General features: G+C 40.3%; 1 protein-coding gene and 1 long non-coding RNA gene across 9 annotated transcripts in view; one reads left to right on the top strand and one right to left on the bottom strand.

The window, feature by feature from the left end:
* The window catches only part of Dgki (diacylglycerol kinase iota), a 445,999-nt gene that overhangs the window by 55,840 nt on the left and 370,101 nt on the right, over window positions 1–20,058 (bottom strand). For all 8 annotated transcript variants that reach the window (XM_040728459.1, XM_040728462.1, XM_040728460.1 and 5 more), the window contains 3 exons: window positions 17,995–18,035; window positions 17,105–17,232; window positions 14,440–14,562 (listed from right to left, as the gene is read on the bottom strand). In XM_040728459.1, the coding sequence (XP_040584393.1) occupies window positions 14,440–14,562; window positions 17,105–17,232; window positions 17,995–18,035 (292 nt within the window). The remainder of the gene's footprint in view (window positions 1–14,439; window positions 14,563–17,104; window positions 17,233–17,994; window positions 18,036–20,058) is intronic.
* Window positions 6,288–11,951, top strand: LOC121132965. The gene is made up of 3 exons (XR_005869679.1): window positions 6,288–6,411; window positions 8,934–9,076; window positions 10,806–11,951. It is a non-coding gene; the product is annotated as an uncharacterized LOC121132965 (long non-coding RNA).

Raw genomic sequence — 20,058 nt, 5'->3', positions numbered from 1 at the left:
TATATACATTTGCTTACTAAAGATATAGTAAGCAAAACAGCTGGTAATTCCTATATAAACAGACACACAAACATAGAAGTGGAATAGAATAAGAATAAAGATCGTAAGTAAAGATACATAGTTCACCCCACTGACTTGCTACGAAGGAATCAAGACAATCAAATGGAAAAATGACAGTCTTCAGTAAGTGACTCTGGGAAAACTAGAAATCTGCACATAAAAGAATGAAATTATATACGTGTCAACTTAATTTCCATAAATGTGCAACTAGTATGTGTTTAATTAAAAACATATTTTAAAAATCCAACACTAATGGATTAAAGACATAAATATAAGGTCCCAAAAAGACAAATTACTACAGAAAGTATTAACAAAAAGTATCATGACACCAGCATGAGCAACATTTTCTAAATGGAACCTTAAAAGAAATAGAAACAAAGGCAAAATCAGACAAATGGAATCCTATCATATTGAAAAATCTCTACACACCAAAGGAAACAACAAACAGGCTGGGAGATAACACAGAATATGAGGAAGTATTTGCAAATGATCTGATAAAAGGATAAAATCTGCAATGTATAATGAGAAAATATTTGCAAAACAAGAATCAATCAAGCAAAAAAATCATGATAGAAATCTCTCAAAAGACACAGATGACAAAAAAAGAAAAAAAAGGAAAAACATGCTCAGAATTATGTTATCAGAAAAATGGAGGTCCAAAGCCAAAACCATGAGATCTTACTCCTGTTAGAGTGGCCTTCATCATCAAAACATGTAAATAGCAATAACGATGGCAAAATTGGAGGGAAAGAACCTTTGCAGTCTGTTGACTGGAATGCAATTCATAAGGCCATAACCCACATCTATGGAGGTTACCAGGCTGCTTGGCAGGATCCTGGGTAAAGAACATGATCCACAAATGGTCAACTACAAAAAGTAAGTGACCATGGGGTGCAGAGCCCCACTGAGCACATTCAGCTCCTATACTGAAGACCCAGGGACACTGTAGAGGAGGGTCCAGAAGGATTTTAAGAACCATGGAAACAGAACAATTTCTGATGGATAGCACCGCTAGCCATGTCAGAGATGCTCCAGGGAAATACAGTACTTTCTTAGGTAGAGGATCATACAATTGACCAGTACCTCTTTTATTTTACTTCATTTTTAAGAAAAAGCAACAGACAGAGAGATCCAAAAGCAAAATAAAATGTTTGAATACTTAAAGCAAATTTTTAAAAAAGCAAATTTGTGTTGAAGGCTGTAGGTAATAGCTCTAGACTTCTTATGGATTGCATTTATTCACCGAGATCAAGATTTTCAACAGGAATGTGTGAATATTTGAAATTATCTAACTATATTAGTGGTTCTTAACCTTCCTAATGCTAAGACCCTTTAACACAGTTCTTCATGTTGTGGTGACACTCAACCATAACATTATTTCACTGCTACTTCATAACTGTAATTTTGCTATTGCTATGTATCATAATCTAAATATCTGATATGCAAGATAGTTGATATGTGACCCCTGTGAAAGAGGTATTACATCCCTCAAGGGGTTGTGACCCACAGGCTGAGAACAGCTGAACTATATGCTATTGTAATGAGTCATTGTACTAAATCCTATATGATTATTCGATGCAATAGGAATCTTAGGGAATGAGACCTAACACATATACTAACCATTGGTTACTGTATTGGACATTTCTGGATCTAGACTCTGTCAGTTACAAGACACAAGACCAAAGACCTTTCTTAAACTGCCGTCCATCCACAAATCTCCATCCAAAACTTCTTGCTTTACATGTGGATCAACCACAAGGCTTAAGGACACTCAAAGCTTCATGTCTGGTTTCCTACGGGCAAAGCAGCAAGATGCAATAGCAGAAGAGGGTTAAATTCATGAAGGCATATGTTCCTTAAAAGTGCGGTGCCTCTTGTGCCATCCCAACACTTTCCGTCAGTGAACTCAGAGCTGCAGTAATAGATGTCACGGCTACTCTAGTCTTCATAACCTTGCATGATGCTGTGCAGTAGGTTTTGGGGATGTGAACTTGTGGGATCTCCCCTGAGCTGCTCTAAATTTGTAAGATTTATAAAGGTATATATTCTAGTGACAGTATCGACAGTATCTTAATTCTGTTTTTTCTTTAAGGCTCAACATAGTGTTTCACTTTCTTCTCATCTCATAGCTTTCATTTAGTGGCATCCATAGCTTTTCGGCTTGGTCCTCCCTCAGGCTACATGCACCGTTTCCTCCCTTAGATACTGGAAGTCAAAGAGGATAGAGTGGATGAATACTAGGAGCCTACTCACACATTTCCATTAGTATTTAACAAGAGTTACCTACAAAAATAATGCTTGTCTTCCTTCCCAGCATCCCCAAGGTATATACTTAACATGTGTGAACCATCAGAATGCTGGGAGACCATCACAAGGAGGGGGCCACCACATTGAGAGATGAAGTTAAAATAAATACACAAGACGGGTATGAAAGCCTAGTCTGAGACATAAAGTGGAAACTATATTCCATAAATACCAAGATAATCTCCTAACACAACAGACTGTAGATGGGGTAGAAGAACTCGAGCTACTTATAGACTCACAGACTGGTCCAGTATGGCAACATTATAAACAAAAGCAGCTGCTGTGAGCCGGCACCTGCACTGCCCCTATACACCACTCAACACACTGTGGATAAGGCGTCTTAGTGGTAAGATGCTAGTTGGGGCATAAAGCAGGGAATAAAACAGCCCATATGCCCATATACTGAGAACTATTGCGCACACGGATTTTATTAGTATTCCTTTCTCGTGCGCGCCTTTGCTCTTTACCTTCCAGGTGAGGACTATAACTAACAAAATGATTTCTATAAGACTGGGTTGATGACACATCCTATTCATTGAATGCCTTTATTCCCTGATCTCAGGAGGCTGAGGCAGACAGATCTCTGTGAATTCCAAAACAGTCAGGGCTGTTACACAGAGAATCCCTGTCTCAAAATACCAATATACATACACACATACATACATATATACATACATACACACACACATGGAGAAGTTTTTATCTGGCTCATCAACTCTCCATGTTCTTGCCCAACCCATCTGGCTCTCTCTCTCTTTTTTTCTATTTCCTTTTCCTGACAACAGCCTTCAGAGCTCTCTAAATTCTCTTCATCTATACTTTCACACTTTGGTAGAATGCAAACTTTTTGCAGTTAAAACCCATCGCATAGAATCACTCTCTTCCCCTGGTGAATACTCAGACAGACATATCTGGGTGTGGCTATTGGGTGTCACGTTTACGAGAGTATTCTGGTTCCTTGTGAGACACCTAAGAAGTCTCAAATGGAAACCAACTTCGCATAAGACACTCTTTCCAGGCACATTTTCAAGCTCTGTTTTACTACTGGGGAAATGCCAGGTTTGCTTTTCCTCTGTTACCCTGTGAATTAGCAGGGTCCAGACCTTGCTTTATGGGCAAGAACCTCCATTTAAATCAAGGAAACCTAGGTGTGGCTTAATGTACTTTGAACCTGTACTACAGATTCTTATCTCTAGGCAACAGCTTTCCTCACTTGAGTTTCTATCAAAGGTCTGTGTTGCCCATCCCTAGAGGAAACCACTCCATGGCATCACACTGAGGACTTGGTGAGAAACAGTGAGCCAGAGAGCCAAGGGACAACTTTGCCACCATCACTCTGTCCGCAGAGCATCTATAATTAAGGAAAACAGGGCAGGAAAATTTTTTTTCTTTTGCTTTGAGAGTCTCTATCAACTACATAAACCCCTCTTTGTTTGCTTTTGTTCCTTCTAATTATGCTCATTTCTCTAAGACAATGAACAAAACACAAACCATAAAAGAGCAGGCGAGAATGAGAGCGAAGATGAAAGTTAAGCCCCACACAAAGTGGCATTGAGAGGAGAGAGACAAACACACTCTATTCAAGTGGTCACAAACCCCTTCAGGGACAGCCAGAGGGCATCAAAGGTAACATTCACTCCCAACACAGGGGAAGGGCAGAGAAAGAGTGGGGTGTGTGTGGGGGGAGCACAGAGATGGGCATTGTCAAGGAGGTAAAAGTCTCGAAATGTGCATCACAACCCTGATGAGCTCTTCATTTGAAGTGAATATCCACTCGTTTGTCTCCTTTCTCATTACTACTCCATCTTTAAGACTGTCTATGCAAAACACATCCATGGATGGCCCCTCTGTGAGCTGTGTTTGAAATATACTGTTTATTTTTAAAGCATATTCTTGCACTTACATGTATTAGGCTTTTTTTTTTAAATAGCAATTTCACCGTTAGCTTGTACAGTTTGCTTTTTCCTGCTGAATAGCACTTCAGTTTGTGGAGTGCCCTGAATGTCGTTTGAGTTGAAATGTTACTGCCACCTACCGTTGTTTGCCAGGAATGTAAACAAAATGAGAAAGGAGTTTCTTCAAAGTGAAGGGATGAGGAGGAATGGAGGAAAGTGGGAGGAATGTTGTAGCAACAGATAAAAGAAAGAGGTAGAGTTAGGTTTACCTACTTATTCAACATGGAAATCTGGCCATCACACTACATGTGAGCATTTGAAATCTGTGAGGACTGACATGGCAAGAATCAATCTTTGGGAAGGCATTTGTGAGTGCTTCTTACGAAGGGAAAAAATGGAATGGAAAAGATCCAGCTAAAGGAGACACACCCACAGGGAACCAGGGGTGTAGCCTTCAGAAACTAGTCTGGTAGCTTTAGTAACATGTGGGAAGCCCTAATTAACAGTTCAGGTTGAGACAAAAATCCACTTCCATTTTGGGAATATGTAGCTTATTTTCTTGTATAATTGTATTGCATTTATTTATGTTGATGGGGAATTGCTGCATATAAGTAGAAGTTAAAGGTCACTTTGAGTGAGTTGGTTTTCTCCTTGCACCATGTAGGTTCCAGTGATAAAACTCGGATCCTCAGGCTCGGGGGCATGTGCTCTTACCCACTGAACAACCTCGCTGGCCCTTGTGGACTTTTCAAAGGCACACATCATAGAACCATGAAGCTCCGGGCTACAAAGGCTGACTGAGGCTTTCAGGATTAGTACTTGAAGCTTCTAAGAAAGGTCATTTCACACAATCATGATGTAGATACTCAATATCTATGTTGAGGTGTCCAGTAATTGAGAAAGGCTCACCCACCCAAGTATGAAGTCCAAGTAAGGACTCTGAACCCAGTTGTAAAATATGAAGAAAAAGATAATAGGTTAAGCAGTTTCAGTTCTGTTCCTAAAGAGTTCTGGTAGAGAGATGAAGCTTCCTGTCCCATCCTCTCCTTAGGAGACAATGTCCACTGGAGTGGGAATCCTGATCTCAGAAATCGCTGCCCCCTCCAAAAGCTTCTATGTTCAAGAACACAGAGGTGTCTCCATCACGTAGCACAACCATCCACAAAACATGGAGAAACTCTGAGAACATAAGTTAAAGACCCAAGAACCAGAGTAGTAATGCCAGCGGGCCAGCAGAGTGCTCACAGACTCTCTGAGAAAAAAAAATTGGTTGTGTGCACAGCCTTGTGAAGAACTTAGCTCCATTCACCCAAGAGAGATGCTCAGAACACTTTCCCAGCACTTTCTAGGAACTCGAGATGGGTATGATAAATCACCCTCTGAGTGGAGGAGAGGAAGGAAAGGCTGGGTGCTGGTACACTGGGTGACGCTGAGCACTAAATGTGTACTGTGTGGCACTGAGTGGGGGCGCAGAAACTTAGAAAAAGAGAAACACTGTCTCCATCTCCCTAGTTTCAAATTGGGGCGTCTCCCTCTTATAAAGATAGCTTTCTCCCTGTCTCTTCAAAATTGGGCTCAAGGATCACAAACATTCCCACTCTCATACCCCCTTCTTCTTATTTCCAGGAATGACTCAAGCCAATCATAGCCCAGACCACACACCTGAACATGCTCCCGTTCCAAACATACGTCACTGGGATGCACAATTATTTTAGAACTGTTTTAAAAAATCATCAGTTATTCATACTCTATATCCATTAGCTACAACTTTTCCCAGAGGCAAATCAACAGAGAAGACAAGAGTTAGGGTGAAGTCTCAGGAAGCTGCAGCTGGGCTAGAAGGTTTTTTTGGAGGCAAGTACCAGGGAGGAGAGAAGGCCTTCATTCAGAACTTTGAACCGGGTCTCGGAGTTGGAAACTCTGAATTCTGAGAACACAGGCAACAGAACGATGGGTGGTGCCAGAAGGTCTCCCTGCCCCCCAGATCTTTACCCACATGCCCTGAGAGACAAAGAACAGAAGGGCCAGCAGGGAGTCGGCTCCTCACTCAAACCTAGGAGAGAAGGATGGAAGCAGCTTCAAGGCTTCCTCCCTGCACGGGTAAGAAGAAAGGATTTGTAGCAGAAATACGTCATAGCACAAGCAGAGACAAGTAAGTCACAGTTGAAACAGTTATGGCCTGACTAGGATGGCTGGAGTTAGCCCCAATTCTGAGTGGTAATTCCCATATTCCCTTTCGTTGCCCTGAATATCCTGTTTCTACATCCAGGGATGTGGTAGAAATCTCAAGGTACTGGGGCTTCCCAGGGTGTAGCTCTCAGAAGACTGAACTGACAGTTGACTCAGTGTTGGGTTTTGTTCCCTTTCAGAGAATGAGAAATAACTGTTTTGCACCTCAGTGAACTGTGCTCACCTTTCTCTCCTAATGCGGGTGCTGCATTATTATTATAACTAATAATCCTAACTGCAGAACTTGGCCCTGGAGAGGCACTATCAGTTAGTAAAACTAGCATCCCTTGTTTGGATGGTGACTTTTTTTTTTTTTTTGGTTTTTTGAGACAGGGTTTCTCTGTATTGTTTTGGACGCTGTCCTGGAACTCACTCTGTAGACCAGGTGGGCCTCAAACTCCCAGAGATCTATCTGCCTGCCTCTGCCTCCAGAGAGCTGGGATTAAAGGCCTGTGCCACCAATGCCTGGCTGGATGGTCACTTTTTTTTTTTTAGCTTAGACATCACCCTCTCTATGCTGTATCCCTACTCCATTTATCAAACTGATGAGAGCCAATACCATCCTGTCACTATGAGGCCCTCAGGGATGAACCAGAAACTGGATTAAAAAGAGCTGACTGTACAAAAGCCCATGACATAGAGCACCTGCTACAGGCATAGGGCTGCTCCCAGGGGAGACAAGAGGCTGTGCACACAGCTTCTGCTTTTAGCACGCTCTTGCAAACATTCTATTTTTTTTTTGCCTTGTATTGGCCTAACAGCATTCCAGCTTCTGCATTCAGGGGGATATGGAGTTACCATTGTCTAGTTTTAAATGATACTGAAGCAGCTCTAACATTTTGCCAGCTTTTACAATGTCCAGAGGCAAACTGTGTTGTGGAAGGCAAAACTATCATCTCTGTTCTGATTTTATTTTTTATTTAAAAAATTTTGAGATATTTTTACTTATTTTTATTTTATGTGCATGAGTGTTTGCTTGAATGGATGTCTGTATACCACATATATTAAGTACCCACGGAGGCCAGAAGATGACTTTGGGATCCCCTAGGACTGGAGTTACAGAAAGTTGGGAGCCACCATGCGGGCGCTGGGGATGGAAACCAGTCTTCTAGCAACCTGTGCTCCTAACCATGGAGCCAACTCTCCAGCCCCTCTGCTTTGGTTTTGGAGGATATTCTTAGCATCCCTGTGGAGTTCCTATCCTCTCAGCCTACGTCGTAGCAAGTAGAAGCAATGAGCTTTCTACACACAAGGGCCCCATACTTGCTCAGACTTCTCCTTGTCTCTTCTGGTTATTTCCACTTAGGAAAGTCTGGGAGTCTTGCCCATGCAGAATCTTCAGATGGTCAGGACCCCAGGGGCCAAAGCATCTCCTTCACCATTCAAACAGCCTCTAAATATCTTCAAGGACTAAATAACCAAGAAAACCCCAAAATACCTAGGGATGTCGTATGGAAAGCATCTCATGGCGTAGGCTGCTTGACACTGCTCTCTTTGGCTACTCCACCTTTCCACTGAGCTCCTCAGAGTTTCCTCTAACTCCCCTGGACCTATCATCTGGACTTTCTACTTTCTAGCTTGTGAAATATCAGCATCTCCTTTAAGGAATATGGACACATCTTTCTTATTTTGCCACCTACTCGTCCTAGCTCAAATATATTTGCATTGATGTTGGCAACATAAAAATGGGATTGCACAGCCAGACAATGCACTCAGCATTCCAACTATTATATTGCTGCAATGTGATTAAAATTAGGCTCACCACAGCAATACATCAGATACCTGTTTATTTTGGTCTGATGAGACACCTTTGCTCTGTAGTCCAGACAACCCTTGAATTTACAGTCTTCTTGCTTATGCCTTCTGAGTAGCTGGGATGGCAGATCTGCACCGCCAGGCCCAGCATGTGTTTTCTCTAATAGTCAACATCCATTCATTCAGCCTTCAAGCTTTACTACATGCTGCTGTCTCAGATGCAGCACAACATGTTGTAGCAATGCCCAACCTGGCCAATCAGGGAACACACACGATTTAAAGAAGCCTCCAGTTTCTTTTTATGCGTTCCAACTACTGCTGCCCAGGTATGAGTAGGTAAGGCTGCCAACTTTTACAAAGGAAAAAAAAACTTAACAGTGATAATATTGCCAGTGCTGTGATTGTTGGCAAAATTTGGAGATCCCTGGCAGCATTTACAATAAAATATGTGATTTAATGTTGGAGCATATTTGTTCTAGCTCCCTATTTCTCTTGAAGTGTCAGTCAAACCAGGACCTGCTTACAGGGAATCTCCAATGATGGCTATCTTCCTGGGTGAACTTGGAAGCATGACTTGATTTCCCCAAAGGGAACAGGTCTTCTGTGTGAATATTTTTTTGAGAAGTGGCCATAAAAAGAAAATGAAAATATCTTATCAGCCTTTTTTTTTTTTACACATATCACATACAGGATATTCTTGTATGTTTGGGTCTCCAAGGAAAACACTCAAGAATGGCAAGGAGATAAAGAAGCCCAAAGAAAGGCGAGCTTTCCCTGCATTTTTTCCAGCTGTGGTGATTATCCAAGGTGAACAAGACTTAGACCAGTCAAAGGTGAGCAGTAGGGTACTTAACTATCTCGGTAAAACACATGCCAGGGGCGATCTCTTTTCTGACAGCACCAATTCCATCTGGAAGCCCAGCAAAAGCCCACAGCCCACTAAGCAGATTAATTTTCTCCTCCTTATCTGACTGTGGTGCTCAAAGGGTATTTCCACAGTCCAAATCCTACCGTAATCATTCATCTCCTTCCAGGAACCCAGAGCTTTGGCAATAAGTGTAACCCCTGTTTTCAGTAGGGTCGGGTCATAACCTAATATTTCCAGAGGAAACTGGGTAAAGAAAACAGCTGAGAACCGGAGGGATATGAAGCAATTTTTTTGCCAGCCAAGATCATGTCGATTTTCAGAAATGAGAGAGGACATAGGGCTGTTATCTTGATTATCATTGTATCACTGAATTGTAAACTACGTGGAAAGGCCTTTTTAAAAATTTTTAAAGTATGATGGTGTGTTCTGTTTATCCCTAAACGGTTTCTCAGTTACAGATTTCTTTAGACATATCCAAGTGAAATGTTGTTAACTATTGGAGTGTTCTCTGAGGAGCATTTCTATCATATAAAGAAAGAGTTGGTATCTACCAGCTCGTGGGTAATAGTACAATAAAATATGCCTAAGAATCCTTTCAAAGTGTACTGCTCTTAAAGCTCATTTTCATTAAATATTCGTACTTTCCATATGAGAAAAAAATAAGAGTGGAGTATAAGGGAAAGAGCAAATCCTACTGCAGCTCAAGCTTGCTAGCTGTGACTCTTGTCTGAGGATGAAATTGTCTGCCAATGGCAGAGATCTAGTAGCCTTGATCAGCTGATGAGGTAACAGATAAATGCTTAGACACGGGCATCTCCATGTTTTCATAATGAGCTCAACTTCACTTCTTATTAGTGTCAATTTCTGGCCTGCCCTAGGGCTGCTTACTATAGTTTCACCCAGTATCTTAGACCAGGGCTGAAACAAACCCTTCTTGCTTGTGTGATATTCCTTCATCATGGGCCCTTCAGGCTTAGGACGTGGGAGTAATGTTATATTATTATAATATAAATAAGTAAATAGATGTGTGTCGTTCCATCAATTTAGGAGAGTCTTGTAAACCAAAAATCTGAAACCTGGATGACTATTGTTACTTGAAAACTGAACCCATCTCTGTGTCCTGTGCCTGCTGACTCTCGATCAACTTGCAAGTTAGTCTTCCCTGTTTTCAGAGAGCTCATAGAATATTGGAGTTTCCATTTCCTTTCTTATGTCATAGATGCAACGATGAGCACCCAAATAGATTGTTTAATTAAACTTAAGAAATTTGCATCTTTTTTAGTCTTCCACCTGAACAAAACAGCCTCACAAAGGGCAATCATTGAGAAATTAATGATAAGGGCAAAGATGTTTTTATATTTTAAAACAAGATCTCATGCAGTTCTTCTAACTCCTTAAGAAACTAAGGATGATCTTGTACTTCTGATTTTTCTACCACTACCCCTGAGTGCAAACACACATTGATGAGGTGTTGTTATGGAACTCAGAACTCTGTACATGCTAGGCAGGCAGTCTATTGACTGGGCTACAACTCTACCCACATGCTATTTTAAATAAACTTTCTTAGACACAGAAGCTATTCTGTTAAATCTCAAGGCAAAGTCATTAGGATCCTAACAGAAAAATGTGTCAATCATCTCTTGCCAATGTATTTCAAAATCAGTTCTTCAAGACTGTCCTTTACTCTGTTTCAGGTTTCAAGACAGCATACATTCACTCAACAAGACACAGCAGAGACAAAGGCAGAGTTCTGTCTGCTCATGACTTCCACCTCAGCATTCTTGAATAGAGATAGAGAATGATCCAGCTAAGAAACTAAGTGCCCAAACAATGAGAAAACAGTGAGAAGATCCAAGGGGGCTTTTTTGTGGGGGCAGCTTTGGAGTGATCTGACTGTCATGAAGGAAAAATGAGCTGGGCAAACTGTGTGCTCTTCTTCTCTCTTCCATCCCTTGGGGCTGAGGGAATCTTTGCAGAATATTGCCTCTCTTATTTATGTTCTCAAAGAATCCATTTTTCAATGTAATTATTAATCATTTATTTTGTTTTATTCTTTTTGCTATTGATTTATACCTTTATTTTTATTGTTTGTCTCTCTTCCTGTATCTTTAGTCTTTACTGTGGTTCTGCTGTCAAATGAAATGCTTTGCATATTTGTATACAAATGTCTTTTATTGATAAATGATTTACAGCCACAAATCATTCTATAAGTGCTATCTTAATATGTAAACAATCTGATAAGTAATATTTTCAGTTCTAAGTCTTGAATGCTTTTGATTTTTTCTTCGCGAGTCAGTTACTTAGTATCATCAAGATGTTGAAATTAAACCCATTTTGTACCCATGTTGTTTGAGGTTTGGGGCTGGGCTAACAGATGCCAGTTTCATTGCAATAATTCCTCATGTTCTTTCCACATATTTATTCTTAAATATTTCTTCTGTGAGGCTACTCTGAAGTATTAAGAAACTGTGGAACAGTTCTGTTGCACAGAAAGATATATTTATCAAGATGCTGCAACTTGGAGAGGAAAGGGTTTATTAGGCTTATACTTCCAGGTCACTGTTCATCATGGAGGGATGTCAAGAAAGGAACTCAAGCAGGGGCTTGAAGCAGCAAATCATGGAGGAAAGTTGCTTTCCTGACTCACTTACTGACTTGTTCTCTGGTTTATACTTAGCTAGATTCAGCCCCAAGGTCACCTGCCCAGGAATGGTACTATCCACAGTGGGCTGAGCCGTCCTGCATCAATTAATAAAAAAGACACTACAGTGAGTGGTCTGTGTCCAGAGATCCATAGACTCAACCAAGCAAAGATTAAAAATATTTCAATAAAACATTCCTTGTAGCAAACACATATGGCTCTTGTTATTCTTCCTTAAATAATAGAGTACCACAACTCTTCATGTAGTGTTCATCTTGTAGTAGGTATTGCATGGAACAGGGAACTGGATTATACACAAACATAGCACCACTTTACATAAAGCATTTCGGTGGTTTACTGAAACAGAGATGGCTGGGTAGTCCAAACAGAAACTAAGAGCTCATTCCAACACAGGTTTAAGAAGCTGGTTGTTAAGGGAAGTGCTCCATTCATTTGCAGTTCTTAGGAAAACTGTCCACTACTTCAGAAACAATCACTTTGTATGTTAGAAAGTGTACATCAAGATGCTTTCTAGAGGAATCTCTGACCAAAGAGACTAGATTGAGATAATAGTCTACTCTCTGCAAATCACATATATATGGAAACACACAGTTGGTTCCCAAAGGCTTAGTATTTATTTCTGCAGATAATTAAAACTCTAGTTTTCCAATAAGTCTGCCAGTAGATGCCACTTATTTAGCCATTCACGATGGCTGAGTCATCCCTGGTCACCAGCTCTAATACTGTACAAAAAGGAAATGGAAAAACACTCAGAATGTAAGCAATCAAAACGCTCCCCGAAACCAGCAACACGGTTTAATTAAAAAGAGAAAATCCATAGCAATTCATTTTTTTCCTTTCTCCTCTTCACATAAGAAAATAAGAGGTAATACAGGGAAGTAATTAAAATGAAGTCTCCTTTTGCCCTCAGGGTGTCTAAGTAGAACCTTTGCCAATGAAATAATTAGCTTGAGATTTCTCATTTTTCTCCTTTTGTCCTGGGGAAATTGCTTCCGGTCTTTCTTTAGAAACAATGCACCGTCTTGCCTCTTCATTTAACTGTAGGCTTCTGAGAAGCTTAGTAATCCTGCTATTCTGTGGAAAGGTAAGATTGAATGTACAAGACCAATGTCACTATTTGATTAGGACCCTGAACTGGACTGAGAAAAACCAAGCCCAGTTTTATAAATCAAGTGTATTTTTGTAAGCTCTGAGATGAGGTGATTGTCCTGAAGTTAAAAGTGGGTGCAAATGAGTGACCTCAGATTGCACCCTAGGATGTGTTCCTGCAGCAAAATACGAGCAGACAAGAGGATACACTTAGCACTAAGTACCAAGGTCTCTGTAAAACTCCAGCTGTATGCTACTTTCCAACCATGGTCAGACCTGAAGAGAAAGGACCCCTACAACACATGCACATCCATACACAAATAACACCTGGCTTGTCCCAGTTTCCTTTCTGTCATCTTAGAGATGAGAGCATTAATTGTAGCTCACAATTCCAGGCTACAGTCCATCACTGTGGGGAAGTCAAGGCAGTAGGGCATGGAAGTAGTTATCATATCACATCCACACTCAAGAGCAGAGAACGACCAATTAATGCATGCATGCTAACTTGTTCCTCTTCTATAAAGTCTAAGACTCAAACTCAGGAAATTGTACTCCCCACTGTTAGAAAGGCTCTTCCCACGTCAATTAGCATAATTAAGAAAATTTCTCAAAGCTAGGCGTACAGGTCAACTTTTTCTAGACAATCCCACGTTGAGACTCTATTCTAAAGTGATTCTAAATTACATCAAGGTGATAATTGAAACTATGATACCATTGTAGAAACAATAAAAACCTACTGGACAGTATTACACAAAGCACATTCAGAAATTGAGATAAAGAAAGCATCAAATCCCATTGGTCACACAACAAAAGCCCGCATGTCTTTTCCTAACTATTCAAAACTCTCATGCATCTCTACCTGGTAGAGTTTGTAAGGGATCTGACATACTCTTGTCTCCAGTAACAAAAGTACTAGTGAAGCTTAAAACATTTACAGACCTAGAAGCACAGTCTTGAGTTAGATTCCTAGGAAGATAATAGACGATGGAGAGCCATCGCAATCTGGCAAGCAGATAAACCCAAGCAAAGTATCTAAAACACCAAGAGGGACACAGACACATGAGACAGCTTGATCACCACCAAAACCAGCTCACATGTCAGACCCTCCCTCCTATAGCAATCATTGTGACACAAATGGAAACAGCAAAATCCAGCTTAGTGGCCTCTGGACTCTCTGTGCATGGTGTTTTTAGCAATAGGGACTTAGCTTCCACCTCTGGGGAAGAACCAAGGGTAATAACAATAGTCGATCATGTTTTAGGAGTCTCTTGAGTAATCCAGACTAGCAACATGAGAGGGCTTCTCATGTCTAGTGTTGATGTTTTTGTTAGACAGTCTATGGCTTTTATACAAGTAATATAATTCAGGTGAGTTGGTAACGCGTGCGCGCATGCACACACACACACACACACACACACACCAATAACAATAACAACAATTAATGAAAAAATAGGATATGAACTTGAAAGAGAGCAAGGAATATATGAGAGGGCTTACGGCTTACAGGGAGGAAATGGAAGAGAAAACGGTGTAATCATAATCTAAGAAAAATAATTATAAAACAGTCAGAAACTCACTGTAGCACTCTGGAGTGACTGAGATCTTTCATATCTGAGTCCTCATAGTGGGGTGTGATCATCCCCAGCCCACTGTCACTCAGCATGCGTTTCCTCAGGGCAGGGTTCCACCAGTCAGACAGCCTGGGCCAAAAATGGTACCAGAAAGTAAATGCACATTTTACTCTACTTTTTTCTCATAGCAATCTTGTTTTAAATCCATTTTTACTAGGTACATCCTTTGTATTCATCCTTTCTCAACATCTCTGAACTACTTGTATGATTTTGTCCTTTTTTATATTAACAAGGTATTTCATTTTGAAGATTAAGTCATTATACTACATGTGACATAAGTACAAAACTAATGGAATCAGGCATAGGAATTAATTTAGAAAATGAGAAAGCCCAACCTCATTCCAGATCTTTGTTCTTAGTTTATTTCTAAAAGGCCTACTGCTGAGAAATCAGGCCACTCTGCATATTAACAAAACTGTACCGAGAGACAAAGTTGTCCACACTTGGCATGGAAAGAATAAGAGGAAAAAGTCCAAAGACACCTTAAGAGATGGTTCTGTTTCTCATCATGTATATTTAAGGGTCTTTATGATGTGGGTTGGGCTCTAGACACCAGCATCTGTCTCTTCTTTGGTAGGATGTCACACAGGACTGGATTCCCTCTGATAAGTGCACTTGTTTATGCTCTGTGGTTATGGATGCACATTCTCTGTTTGCTTTGAGTGTCTGTGTATGCTTTATTGGGCAACCTGTATTTCAGCCATTGGTCCCTCACACCAGGGAGCCACTGTCTATCAGACTTCAAAAAGACAGAGACATAAGTCTGTTTTTATTTTTGCACTATTGCCTCTCACATATTATGATAGTTGGTGCATAACAACTCCAAATAAGTACATTTGAACTGTTAAATATTTTTAAATAGCTTAGCTATTTGACAAGATGACATTTTAGTAAACACACAACAGACCAGGCATTGTGGTTTTACAATGAATATGATCATAACTGTATAGCATATGTTCTAGTAACTTCTGTTAAGTGAGAATGTTTTTGTATACTTTTCTAATGTTTTTCAATTTTAACTCAGTCTCAATTTCTTAAGGATTTATATTATTTTATTATTTACATGTACAGAGTGTATTTATGTGTGGGTATGCACAAATGTGAGTATAAGTACCCAAAATGTCCAGAAGAGGGCAACAGATTCCTTAAAGGTGACATATACGTAGCATAGACACATAATGTGAGTGCTGAACTCAGGTCATTTGCAAGAACAGTGCATTTACTTAACTGATGAGCCATCTCTCCAATCCCTCAAATAGTGTTTTAGTACAGTACCCTGCATAATTTTCCTTTGGTGCTAATTAAATTGGGGGGTTATAGCTGCTTATTTAAATTAAATACAAACAAACAATCATTAAGCACTATGATAATAACAAAAAAACCTGAGGAAGAAATTATGTCTATAAAATGGAACAACTTTTCTTAGTACATGAAAAATAAAACCTATTTTCACTAAACTAAACACAGGATCTGCATGAAAAACAAAAACAGTTGAATCTGAGGTTTTTAGACTTATTTTACGCGCAAGATTGGGCAAGCAACTCTGAGCCTCAATTTTCTTGTCTATAGATTTAGGATAATCACAGAACCTGATTGGTAAGGTCATTAAGAAATTATTATAATATGTAATGAATGTCCACCATGTGACAAATGTCTTCTAAGTATTTTACCTGTGTCAATTTATTTATTCTAAAACTAATTCTCTGAGTAGGTTTTTTGTGTCAACTTGAAACAAGCTAGAGTCATCAGAGAGACTAGAGGCTCAGTTGAGAAAATGCCTTCCTGAGATCCATCTGTAAGGCATTTTTTTCAACTAGTGACCAATGCGGGAGGACCCAGCTCATGGTGGGTGGTACCATCCTTGGGCTGGTGTCCTGGGTTCTATTGGAAAGCAGGCTGAGCAAATCATGGAGAGTAAGCCAGTAATCAGCACCCCTCTACGGCCTCTGCATCAGTTCCTGCCTCTAGGATCCTACAGTTGGAGTTCCTGTCCTGAATTCTTTCAGTGGTGAAGAGCAATGTGGTAGTACAAGCTGAATAAATCCTTTCCTCTCCGACTTGCTTTATGGTCATGGTGTTTTGTCTCAGCAATAGAAACCCTGACTAAGATGAGGTGATATTACTATTTGTATTCACAGGTGAGAAAAAAACATACTAAAGAGAATTAAGTTGCTATAAGAAAAGAGGAATAATACAAGAATGGCAAGAACAATCCAGATACTTTGTGTCAAGCAATTTAGAATAAAGGCAAAAATAACTGGATTAAATCATCTATGTCAACATTTCTTGTGGATAACACACCAAATAAAGCCCATATAGATGCAAAGATGGTAGTATCTGTATTTATAACCCCAGTATGGAGAGGTTGTGTAATAGTAAATAATGGTTGTGTAGGAACCATTGTGTAGGAATGGCTGGGCATGAGGATTCCTACGCAGTCATTCAGAAGATGGCCTTACACAACCAGATGCATCTCATTTAAGGAAACATCAATAAATCTGAATTCCAAATGTTTTATGTCATTAGAATATCAATTGCAAAGCCAAAGAAGACACAGAGGTCACACCACAGCCAGCCAATGCCGGCACTGAGGGAGTAAAAACCCACTTACCCAGAAGCCTGCTCAACCACCAGGTCAGGCATTCCTGGCGGTGTCCCTGCCTGCTGTGACACCACCATATCTGGGTCCAGAATAAAAATCTCATCATGAGAAATCTCCATCACAAAGTGCAAATGTTCCTAAGGAAGGAAAAACGAGCCTATCAGGGTGTTGACATCACCACCCTCATAATAAGGAATGGACTGTGCAACACACAAAATCCCACTGTTTCTGGGTAGCACTCAGAGGACTAAGGGAGAAATGACCGCCCTGGTTCAGTAGTCACACCTGACCAGGATCTTGGTGGATGGAACCAGAAGTGACCTCTCCCCTGCTTCCTCCCAGATGCTATAAGATGTGGCATTTGACATGCCACCTGGTCCAGTATGAGGATGTGACAGCTCAGACTTCTGTGGCAGGATATGGTCAAATCTAAGTGGCAATGGTTAAGAAAGAGCTGCTTTTCTATGGGTTCAATACTGTGAAGTATTTTTCCAGGAGAATCTCAATGGTGGGCAGAGTTTTTAAACTTGAGTAAACATAACTTATTATTAAATATGGGTGAGTATTAGTAAACCAAATCTAAGTTATCTACATTTATGCCAGCTAAACAAAATGCATTTAAAAAGTATAAACATCACTTTGGCCAGAGTATAAATGAAAACTTAGAGTTTAGGACTGTGATAATAGTTGTAATTCAAGTTATTATATATTTTCATTCACCATTTCATTGAGCCCATGAGTCATAAAACACGTGCAGACAAAAAGCATTGTGGCTTAGACTATAAACACTGTCCAATAATCTTTCATTTTTCCATTATCAATATCTATGAGACTGGCTACCACCACAGTGCATGGACTGGGAGATGCTTCACTTTCATAGATAAGCTGGAAGGACTTACCTGAGATCTGTCTATTCGATAAAAGCGGTCAGCAGAAGTTGCTAAGGGAAAAAACATATACAGGGCATTTAGAGGCATTTAAGCTTGTCATCAGATTTACACCTTTTCTTTCTACTGCACAGTCAATCAAAACCTTTGTAACAAGCATGTTACATAGGTGGCCAGTCCCTAAATCGATTACTAAAACACCAGTACCTCCATTCGTTGGCCACTGCTATTCAGATGCTCCAAAGTCCTTCCAGCCATTCTATTGTCTGCATCTCACTTATATTTAAATACTAACTCAAATGTTTCAGTCTCTGTGAAACTGTGACAGGGCCATCTTGAATTCTTGTTGAGGCCATTTCAGGCTTAACTAGAATTTGATCTCCTCGATGGAGACTTGGAAAATTACCCAAGTCTATTCTAGGGACCCATGGTCAAGACGCCCCAGGTAACTTTTCTTAGTTTCTGCTCAACCGCTGCTTGTGCAGAACCCCAACCTCCAACTAACTGCTTATCTTTGCTTCTGTCAAATTGCTTGCTTACACAAAATCCTACCTGCAGCTGCTGATTGAGATGCCAGGATGTGGGGTTTTAGCCTTCAAAAGCCCTGTGCTCTGGACAGTAGGTGCTACAGTCAGGTCCAGAATAGCTGAGTGTAGTCCCAGCTGGCTGGAATAAAGACTTTTAATTGGCTATAAACTGTGTCTGAGTGGTCATCTCTGGTGGGCTCCCCATAACAAAACTTTCCTCCATATCAACTGCCTATAGCAGAAAGTCAGTTGCTCCTAAATCCTACGCCCACTGTCATTCTGCTTAAACCCTTTACAGAGACTGTCTTCAAAGATGCTTGTGGGACTAGAAAGCCTGTGTTGTTGAAAGGGTTCTTTCATTTATTCCCTTATGTCTCCAGGAGTTAACACAGGAATTTTAGCAGTGGCAAAGGCTTAATATTTTATTAATTAAATAATCTTAGAAAAGAAATAGTGGTTGGATAGACTTCCCAGAAATGTGACTCTCATTTTGGAAAACAACTTAAAGATGCAGGCCAGAGACCACATATGCCCCCCAAATCATTTCCTTTCAACACTCTGCCCCTAGAGATATGTCTGAAGAAAGCCAAATGACAAAACAAAGATTAAAGTTTAAGCAATATTTAAATGGGATTGGGATGCATCTGTGATTCGAAAAAGAAAATCTCTGAAATAAAACATAGGGTGTTTTTGAAGTTATTTGATTCTCCTTAATAATAAACAAAAATCAACAACAATAACAAAACAAAAACCCTATGGGTTTCCTTCCTTAAATCTAACCGAGCCCAAACACGAGAATTTTTACAAAACAGACCAAAAGCAATGAGAAATATAAAGCATAACAGAGCAAACGATGCAAATCTTTGCTCACAATCACAAACTTTTAAAAAAATAATCTGGCTTCCTCCAGCAGCAGATGGGAGCAGGTGCAGATACACACAGCTAAACATTATTAAATCTAAATTGGAGGTCTCCATTGTCACTCCCCTCAGAGCTCAGAGAATTCAGCAGAAGGGGAACAGAAGGATTATACCAATTGGAGGGGATGGAGGACACCAGGAGACCATGGCCAACTGAATCTACTAAGACAGGCTCATACACACTCATGGAGACTGAAGTGGCAAGCATAGGCCTGCAGGGGTCTGCATCAGGTCCTCTGTATGCATGGCATGGTTGTTAGCGTGGTGTTTTTCTAACAGCGGGAGGGAGTATATCCCTGACTCTTTTGCCTGCTCTTAAGACTCTTTTCTTCCTCTTGGGTTGCCTAGTCCAGCCTCGACATAAGAGATTTTGCCTTATCTTATTATATCTTGTTTTGCTGTGTTTTTGGTTGTTGTATCTTGGACGCCTGTCCTTTTCTGATAGGAGATGTAGGGTGAGTGGATTGGATGGGAGTTGGAGGAGTAGACAGAGGGGAAACCTGGTCTGGGTGTATTGTATGAAAGAAGCATCTATTTTCAATTAAAAAAGAAAAACAGTAACTAACTCCCTGAAGGAAAATGAACTTGGAAATAGGAGAACCAAGATCCTGCTTAAAAACCTAAGTCTA

The sequence above is a fragment of the Mesocricetus auratus genome, unplaced genomic scaffold (assembly GCF_017639785.1).
Source record: "Mesocricetus auratus isolate SY011 unplaced genomic scaffold, BCM_Maur_2.0 Super-Scaffold_100019, whole genome shotgun sequence".
Taxonomy (NCBI): Eukaryota; Metazoa; Chordata; class Mammalia; order Rodentia; family Cricetidae; genus Mesocricetus; species Mesocricetus auratus.
The sequence above is the reverse complement of the archived record's forward strand: the minus strand, read 5'-3'. Positions and strand labels throughout refer to the sequence as shown.